The sequence below is a fragment of the Halyomorpha halys genome, unplaced genomic scaffold (assembly GCF_000696795.3).
Source record: "Halyomorpha halys isolate HHAL.00 unplaced genomic scaffold, Hhal_1.1 Scaffold28.1, whole genome shotgun sequence".
Taxonomy (NCBI): Eukaryota; Metazoa; Arthropoda; class Insecta; order Hemiptera; family Pentatomidae; genus Halyomorpha; species Halyomorpha halys.
This window is the reverse complement of record NW_027110130.1, coordinates 1319661-1330181: the sequence shown is the minus strand read 5'-3', so window position 1 is coordinate 1330181 and position 10521 is coordinate 1319661. Positions and strand designations below refer to the sequence as shown.

At 29.7% G+C, this 10521-nt stretch overlaps 2 protein-coding genes across 2 annotated transcripts in view; one reads left to right on the top strand and one right to left on the bottom strand.

The window, feature by feature from the left end:
* Positions 1-3264: 3264 nt before the first annotated feature.
* LOC112210965 (uncharacterized) overlaps positions 3265-10521 on the bottom strand; it is a gene marked incomplete in the record, with an annotated part of 21703 nt that continues 14446 nt past the window's right edge. The window contains 3 exon segments of the mRNA XM_024361662.2: positions 3265-3444; positions 5352-5444; positions 7116-7214. Of these exon segments, the coding sequence (XP_024217430.2) occupies positions 3265-3444; positions 5352-5444; positions 7116-7214 (372 nt within the window).
* Positions 5107-10521, top strand: part of LOC106683796 (uncharacterized) — a 42616-nt gene continuing 37201 nt past the window's right edge. The window contains exon 1 of the mRNA XM_014425497.3: positions 5107-5229. The gene's annotated coding sequence lies outside the window, so the exon portion shown is untranslated. The remainder of the gene's footprint in view (positions 5230-10521) is intronic.

Genomic DNA, 10521 nt, shown 5'->3' with positions numbered 1-10521 from the left:
GTTTATAAAAAAAAATTTTTTTTATAAAATTATAATGTTGCTTGTTACCATGGTTACTATGTTTTTATTTGGTTGCTATGGAAACCTTACATAATAAACATCTGACTACAAAATTTTATTTGTTTATTACTTTCCAATGTCTCAGTTCTGTTCTTGGTGACAGACAGTGAACTTTTTTTATTTTATTTAATAATAGATGTAAATTATCACCTCCGACTTTGAGGTGATATTGGTCTTTGTACATTTCATAACAACTATTTCTTTATTTCCAATTTGTGAGGCAGTCTTAGCCGATTGTGTATAAATTGTTTTCTTCTTTAGTAAACTATCAATTTCTTTCATAATTCATATTTATCCAATCTATATCATTAATAATAATGAGAGATGGTTAGCTATTTCAACCAAACAAACTCAAAGGTATTTTAGAGGACTTTTTTTTTTTAATTCAGCATTTAAGCCCTTCAGATTATTTAAATGAAGATAAAGCCCAGGTGATATTAAACATGATAATCAAAAGCGTCCGTAACGGACTAACCCGTTGGACCTGTGTATGTCCATTGTAAAGAGGTTTCACTGCATATTATAATAATCTTCATTTATTCTGGAACTAGACCTTTTAGAATAATATTGCAGGCAGAGACATTAATACCTTAGAGTATATTACAAAATTAAAAAAAAAAATAAAAACCAACTTGTAGAACATCATAAAATATAACTAAAATAATAAATTGTTGAAGAAAAAAAAATAACAAACAACAATATTTAACAATATATGTAAAAGAAAACCGATGAAACAAAACCATACACCATCTCATAAATTATAGTGTGACTAACTCATAATAATATAAATGAAAAAGAATCAAATACAGATGAAATAAAAATAATTAACAAAAAGGAACAATTATGTTCTTATTTGCATGTATAAAAGAAAAATAATAATAAATAAATAAGAAGGGAAAAATATATATATATATACAGTTAAAAATAAAAACTTAGGACTGGTTGCTAGGTGATGAGTTAATAAAGCCATTGATTGGTCCAATTTAACTATTTCAAAGCCAGACATATATATTCCTACCTCGAAGTGAACTAGTATTGAGTTAGTTGAATTATTTAGAACTCCATTTCATGACCAGCTTATTCCTGACTAATTGATAAGGTTGACTTGGTCCTTACTCTATAATTAAGGTTACTTGCTCAGGAACTCATCTTTATTAAATTTACTTAACCTGTTTATTTTCTTTTGGTTGGCATCTTAATTTTTTTATATTTATTTCCTATCACTTAATTTTTACTTTTGCTTACCTAGTGCATGATACTAGTATTAAAAAAAAAATTCCAAAATAAAAAATCCTCAAAGGATATACACATAAGCTACACCACTATCTACTAGTTTTTACTGTCATCACACAGACATCATATATTGATATATGTATTATTTCTTGTAAATACGTTAATTATACACATTATTAACCATATTGTTTGTTGTAATACTCTTAAATATATTATTATAATCAATAAATGTTACAATAGAATCTTCTGATCCTCTAAAATCTAACGTCTTACAGTACATGTAGCATCTCTTGATATCGCTTAATAGCCCCAGGGAGATAAATTAGCGCAACTTGATAAACCAAAGTGTGACTTACCTCTTCGGGGAATTCTCCTCCTTACTAAGCAGCGATTAATAATATACTTAGTGGATCAGTACATTATTGTGCTATTTCGGAAATGCTATGGATTTTTATTTTACTCTGCCTTCTCTTTCATAAGGATATACTTCTAGTTCCTGTACGACTTGCTATCCTCTTTAAGACCGATAGTTCCCTATCGAGTGAAATTTCTATCCTGCAAGGACCTACAGCTAGTTCTAGTAAGACTTGTCACCCACTTCATGACCGTAGACTGGTTCCTTCCGGAGAGAAGTCTCCATCCTACGAGGATTTACGGGTAGTTTCAGTAAGATCCATCCTACCCATTCATTTCCTAACTGAAGAGGCATTGTTGAGGCCTTCTGGTTTAGAGTACCTCTCATCTTCAATTGGAACAGAACTAACTAATTATTCGCAACCACCTCGACTCACGTCTCAAGATCCTTCGAGTCCAAATAACCGGTATTTGACAGGCATCAAAGTGGTCTGTGTTTATCTGAACATCATAGTTAAAACACTAAAAATGTATGAAACTTAAATTAAGTATTTAAGATATGTATAAGTATGATTGTGATGTTATAGCAACTTTATGCCTAAAATAGATCTACAGGAATTGTAGCGTTATATTGTTGTTATTACACTTCTTTTTTTTTTTAAATTTTATTGAATAAGTATATAACTTTTTTTATTAGACTCCTTTTATCCTTGTATAATTGAATGTATTTTAATCTAGATCTTAGCCTAATTTAAATAAATTATAACAGACCAGCAGGCAGTGTAGTGTACCTGGGTGTTACCTTTGACAGACACCTGACACTAGCTCGCCATTGTCATTTGAAAATAAAATTGGTTAGAACCAAGGCTTACAGGCTAAGTCACCTAACATTTCCAAACCTTTCTCCGCCTCAAATTACTGATATACTATATTAACGTATTCTCAGACCGGCCCTATTATATAGAGAACTTTTGCTTTTTTAATATAGCACACGCAACAGCAAAGAAATTTGAAGGCAAAATTTAAAGGAGGTACATCAAATTCCTGGAGACACATGTAACCTGGTGAATTCCATTATGAAACAGCAGACTCCATCAACTTTTCCAGTTTCCAGTAGTTTTGTATACCTTTCCTCATTCCCCTCTTATTATGCATTTCAAACGGAATAAAAGAGATTGCATCCATTCTTGCCACCTACTCTCCATATATCAAACCCTATACACCCACGGGGCTTAGAAGAAGAAAAATCAGAAAAAAAAATCATTTAATAGTCTGATAGTGCTAAAATGCTAAATTAAAACTTTCTCTTAAAATAGCTTTAATTTTCTATATTTGAACTAATTAAACATCTCTCATTGTGAACAGTCATAAAAAATGTATAAATACAAACTATGAATGAATTTTATAATTGCATAATAGGAGAAATATCATTCCAGCTTGAAAAACAAAATCTGGTTTGTTCCACACAATTTTCACTTACCACCCTCGAAGGTGAATTTGTGAAATATTGCCATTGTGAATTGTACAGAAATTACTATATTGAAAGAAGTAAGGATTAATTTAAACTTCATGTAGGGAGCCTTGCAATACACCAATGTGTTTTTACAAATTTAGCTACTAGATATATGTGTATTTACTCACGGACATGAAACCAGCCAAATCGACAGTCTGCCCTGACAGAAGTTTCGTTTCGAGAGGCTTATTGGACACTGTCCTCATCACTACCAGAATGGTCTGGCATTCCATCGGTAAGTCATACCAGTTTATGTCAAAAGTTTTTTCTCGTACTGTCATGCTCTAAAAAAATAAAATGGTCATAAAAAAAAAAAATATTCTTATAATACATATCAGGTCTGTTCCAACAACCATTTCTGACAGTACAGAGCATGCGCAGTACAGGTTTTAGGAGAGAAAACCTGTACTGCGCATGCTCTGTACAGTTCTGTTAAGTCAGAAGTGGTTGTTGGAACAGACCTATTGAGAATAGTTTGACTGAAATCTTACAGCATTTCCAAATCAAAAGGGATCTCTAAGTGGTCTGTCAGAATAATAGTAAAACTTAACTGGACGTTCAGGTCAAGGCAGATGTATGGAGAAAATTATTTTTCTTCTTTTAAAAATGTATGGATATTTAAAACTGTATTAAAATATAGACAAGAAGTAAATTTGATTATTAGTTATTCAATGGCATGACACAGACATGCGGAGAATCTACTCATTGATATAACTCCTATAAAATTTCTAGAGGAAATCTTGAGGCCCAGAAGGGTTATCAGGTAATAAAAGAGAAACCAGGTTTGAAACAAGTGGGTTTGGGTGGTTAGGAAGTTTACCTTGGGAGAATTGGTACCTGGTTCTGTACAATCGGCAACATACAGAACAGAGGTCCTGATGGATGACTTGATTTGTGACTAAGCAAGGAGCATTAAGAATTTTGCATTTTAAGGATTGGATGCAAGAAGAATTAATTCGATGGTATAATGGAGCTCCAGAGCTCAACTCCGTAAGTCCAGATGGGCCTTTGGTTTGTGTCTGTAAACCCTACACTCGACGGGGCGGACACAAATTTTGGCCAACTTGTTAATTTATTGAATTTGCCATAGTTTGGAAAACATGTTGAAGCAACTTTGCAGTTTGGTATCTCGTGTAAAAGTATGGCAATATGCAATGGCCCATAAGTTGATAAACCTGAACTTCACATTCATTAAAAATGTATCCGATATATATGTATGTATATATATATTATTATTATTATGTTTTCTATTCACTTCTTTTGTCTATCTTAACTTCATATTTTGTTTCTTTATCTAATATTATAGTTACATATTTCAGTAGTTTTATATATTTTTCTCTCAATTTTATTTTTTCTTTCCATAACTTTAATTTTTAAATTATTAATAAACTAAAACATTTATATTCCTTTGCATTATATAACTTCAAATTTTTATTTTATTTTCCTCTTCTTTCATCACTTTAATTTTATTAATTTCATTCTGTACAATTATTTACTTTATGTTATTCTGTTTATATTTTATTTTTTGTATTTATTGGTTGTTATCTTGTTCTTTGTTCTTAGCCCTGATGAAGGCTAAAAATTCTGGCCGAAACGTTGACACTATTAAATAAATTATTTCAACTTATTTGTGTTATATTTTGACTGCACCCACCAACCATCTTCTTATAAAAAATTGTATTCCTATGCTTCATTTACTACTTTCCATTTGAACTTCCATTTTTAATTTTTCGTATTTTTTGACCTTTTAGGGTCTCTATCCGGGTCATTTTCACAGAAACGGAAATAAGTTATGTCCTGACCATTTATAATTTATATACTGAAAAAAAGGTTGAGTTGTAAAAAAAAAAGTATCTAAATGTTTTGTTTTTTATTAAATACTTCTTTTGTATAAAAACTCATTTTTGTGAAGGAGGATACCCTAGAATGAAGGCAACACTGACTGAATCGCCTATAGCTGGAAAAGGTTACAGTATTGTTGAAAAGATTCCGTTGGAATTCTAGCGTCAAGAATACCATTGTTGTTTAACCTAATACGAGCTGTCTTGGATGCTTTTCCTCACGAGCAGGTAACTTGCTTATTCCTTAGACTTTTTGAAATACTATAAAACCCACTTTTTCTTCTGTAATAACATGTAAATTACTCGTAATGATAGTTCACGAACGATCGCTCGTGCTAATCAATATTTACCTCTTTGCCTGCTGCATTGGAGTCTGATAACATCAGCAATATTGACGATTTTATGCTGCTTGCGTACTGCAAATGTGATTGCACTTTCTTATGCTACAGATCGTTATTCAGATTTTCATTTTTTTATAAGGGGTATTCATGATCTTTAGTTTAACATGTTAAATGGAGAAATATTTCCTTCTTTTACCATGTTAAACGATATAAGGGGTATTCATGATCTTTGGTTTAACATGTTAAAGCGTGTTAAATGGAAAAAAAAACTCATGTTAAATCGAAAAAAATGCCTTCTTTTACCGTGGTAAAACGAAATAACATTTAACATGGCTGAGAGTCTGTTTCTTGGTCTGTTAAATGGAGAATGACGTCACACAATAGACCAGTTGAGATCGCCGCCATTTTTGTTGTGGCAGCTCAGTTCTTTCGTGTGTTTGTGGTATTCATATCCCTGTTATTAAACCAGAATGGATAATTTTAATGATACATTTGAGAAAAAAATACAATGTAATTTCATTCTACTATCTGAAAATTTGTAAACGCTCGCCAGATAAAAATCTCACTATATGAACCATGTAATTATTCTTAGGGGACATATGTCCCAGAATAAAGTTATTTTTTCATTTCATTTCATAAGCTAAACTTTCACACAAATTCCACTTTTCACTCACTCTAGGCATGTTGTAATTAATTACTTAAATCAAAACTGAAGTAAACAATAACATGAGGGTCTGGAAGCAAGGTTATAAACATAAAGGCTTATACAACAAGTTGCTGAGAAAATCCGCTAGGGGCTCTTATGCATTTAACGTTTAACATGACTTCAAATAGGGCTGCTCACAATCTTATAGTTATAACATTTAACATTGTAAGACATTTTACATTTAACACAACATCATGAATACCCCTTATATGTCTGCTAAATGGAGAATGACGTCATGCAACATACCAGCTGAGCTCGTCACCGTTTTCTTTGTTGTGTTAGGTTAGTTGCTCATAGTTAGTGTTTTGATTGTGTTAGTATTGTTTTGGATGTTTTTATTACTCTATTACTAACAGACTCTCAGCCATGTTACATGTTATACCGTTTTAACTTGGTAGAAAAGGAAATATTTCTCCATTTAACATGTTAAACTAAAGATCATGAATACCCCTTATGAACACTTTCATAGGAATTAGAATAGGCGATATCGAAACTGTATAAGCATATCCACTTTCGATTTTCATAGTGATTACAATAACTTACCTAACGATTGGAAACTTTACACATGTGCAGTTTTATTTGAAAACTAAAAAGAGATTTAAAAAAAAAAATGAAACTTTTTATATAACGCCAGTTCACCAGTTTATATACAACTTAGTTTTTATACAACGCCAGGGTTAACGAGTTTTATGTTTGTAATTTCTCTAATTTAGGTATTCACTGACACCCCTTAAACCGTGAAATCGATATTTCATGACTCACGATCTTCTCAACTTCACGTTTTTGTTGATGTTTCACGCAAAAAAAATACAAAAACTGTTCCAGCGTTAGCCAGAATATCTCTATGTATTCAAAAATTATGGTCATCATTATTGGAATAGATATTTTAATAATTTTAAGATGAAAATATGACTGCAACATGATCGTCTTTCTGTTAGATTGACCTACAAAAAGAGCGTTTGTTTTGACATTCATGTTTCCTTACATATTTCAAAAATAAATTTCATATATATACCATTAAATTTACTATTTATTATTATTATTTTTTTAAATATTAAAATACTCACTTTTTCAACTATCATCTCTGCTATCAAACTGATGATGTAGAGAAAAAACAGCTGAGCTAATGATATCAAGGTAAACTTAATTTTAACTGCGTAGTTATCCTGAATAAAGATGAGATATAAATTAACAAATCAAAATCAATATATATTTTGAACATATAATATTTTATATAGTATTATTAGTTTAAATTATTTTATACCTGTGGGTATAGTCATAAATTTGGAAATTATTTTACTTGATTAGTGAACACGAATATATTAAAATATAATTGTTTAAATAAAATAAATTTTATCCAATTTTAGTCTCAAAACAATCTATATTTCTTTATAAGTCCGACGTTTCGGCCGATTCAGCCGTCCTTAAGGACAATCCTAATACAAATTTAAAAAACTGTATGCAGGCTAATCTGCCCAGGTCATTAGTTTCAGTCCACAATTACCTAAATTAAAAATTAAAACTTTTAATCACAGTTAATTTTCACAATTATTGTTTATCACAACTATATTTATCTTGACAAATTATAATAGTGAACATTAAAGTTTTTGTGATTACAAGTTTTAATTTTTATTTTAATGTGATGAATTGACGAAATATAGGGCAATTGTGGACTGAAATTAGCATTAATGAGCTTGTATAAAGTTTTTTTAAAATTGATGTGGTTCTAATATTCTATTTAAGATTGTCCTTGAGGATGGCCAAAACGTCGGACTTATAAAGAAATATTTTTTTTTATTAAATAAATCAAAACCTGTATCATTTTTTGTCTCAACACTTTTTATTTTTTATCAGTCCAACGTTTCGGCCATCTTAGCCATCCTCAAGGACATCTTCATTTATAATTTCTAACTCATATTAAATTTAGAGTTACTTTTTATACACAAATTCACTACCTTATACACAAACCATTTATTTTATATGGTTATACCATATTATTATATGAATTTGTGTGGATAATCTTATATAAGAAGAATTAAATATTTATGATTTTAAATTAAAAGAATAGGCTTTTAACTTATAATTAATGAATGACCTGGGTAGAATAGCCTGCAAAAGTAACTCTAAATTTAATTTGAGGAAGAAATTATAAATGAAGGTGTCCTTGAGGATGGCTAAAATGGCCGAAACGTTGGACTGGTGAAAAATAAAAAGTGTTGAGACAAAAAAGGATACAAGTTTTGATTTATTTAATAAAAATTACCTTGTCTCAAGAAATTGAAATAATATAATTAACATAAAATATAAATTGTTTTGAGACTAAAATTGGATAAAATTTATTTTATTTAAACAATAGTAACCAGTCTTAAGAAAGTGTAAAGATATAAAGTAAAATATAGTATTTATTTATTGTGCAAATGTTATTACTGAAAACTTAAAAGTTCTTATGCGCCAAAGTTCACATTATTTTTCATATTCAATAAAATATAATATTTTATATTAGAAAATATTTAAAAACTATTTTGATAAAAACTAATTTGAATTGTTTCAGTCGTTGATTTTTAACTAACATAATTTGGGGTAGGATAATGGAAATCTCAACTAATTATTTACATTTAAAAACTTCAGTATAACTCACAAATTTAAATATAATATTTTAAAGAGGAATATTTAAATTTGTGAATTGTATTAAAGTTTTTAAATGTAAATAGTTTTTAAAATGCAACCACAGATTAGTGTTAAATTTACTTTATTTATATGAAGTGAGAAGATATATTCACTATGTCATACTATGCACATCTAATATTTACAGGCTATTATATACAATTTGTCACTTAGAATGTCCTTCAATAACTCTGATCGATTCCTGATCTAACTGATTCCTATCAGTTATAAGTTATTTCGTATGGGCACAAATGCAAAAGGTAGGGATAGAAAAGGAATTCGCAGAAGGAGGTGCAGATAGAATTGGATATTGAAGTTCCCAAGAATTGGAACACCTTGATAGATTATAATAACGTATGGAACACTATCAAGCTGGAAGAACGGGCAATAAAACTCTTCAATACGTCGCTTCATAGAAGGGAAAAAACAGTTAATGCTACCCTAGAAAGGGTTGGAATGCAAGTACCACAAGAGACCCTTTCTCCCTTAAGCGATAAATGCTAAGTGTTATATTTTTTACTACTCTTTGTGAGATAGTTTTTTTTTCATGTTTAACATTCAAACTTCATATAAAACATAAAGGGTACTTAATATGTTAGAAATTTGAACAGTTCAAATACCTCGATATGCGAGTGCACTATTTGTTATTTTGGTTTGTGAAGATTTCGAAAAATCTTTCCTTTCTCTACAGAATCAAATTAGGTCTCTTTTGTTCATTATTTTTTTTTGTTGTATGTCATCACCTAACATATTCACTATCTTCTCACAAATTTAGCTGATCAGGAGAAGTATTTTATGGTCATTATATTTTAACTAAATTATCATTGTAAATAAAATAATCATGGGTTTATCAAGAAAGAATTTTCGTTCAATGAGTTTTGATCGAAATAAAATAAGGCGGTTGTTAGTTCTATATAGTTACACACGTTATATCAGTTGACGTAATATAGATAAGAATATTTAAAAACATATTTTTATTTAAACAATTTTACGAAAAGATTTATAAGCACATGTGAACTGGAAAATACCACTGGCACTACAACTGATGACCTCTATATACTCTAAGCTGGGACAAAGTCCCTTATGAATAAGAGAGGTATACATTTAAAAAAAAAAACAAAAAAAATTTAGTTAAATTAAATTCGAGTTATCCTAGAAGGATTAGTTAAGACAACTTTTGAATATGTTCTGATGTAAAGCTGTTTGGAAATCAGGATGATAAAAATATGGCATCTTTTCCAAAATAGTCTATTTATATATTTAGGTTTATAGCCAATCCTAAATTATTACTAGTAGCTTAATAATGTAAATTAGTAAAATTAAAAGGACTCAATGGTGCAAATATATAACAAATATTTGTATGGAGGCATATATCTTATGTTTAATCTTCACTTGCCACTTGCCCCAAATCCATGACTTGTATGAACGGGCTCAGACGGGATTTAACAGAAAAACCTCGAAATCTGTATCAGATGTTTTATATAATATATGATAAGATGTCTTTTTGTCAGTTATTGAAGTATGAATCTGATTTCATTAAAGCAACCTCAGCTGGTACAATAATTTGCTTATATTATAGCCTACATGCATACTGAGGATTGGCATTATAAGAAAATAACAAACATGTGATGTGAAAATAAAAACATAATAATTAAATAAAAAAAGAAAACAAATTAAAAATAAAAAATATTTCTGTATTTGAAAAAAATAAAAAAAATAACAAACTACAAGAAAGAAACTGGAAGATTATTGATTGACCGTGTGTAAAGATGAATGGAATATGGTCCGGGTGCGGTAAAAAAAAAACTC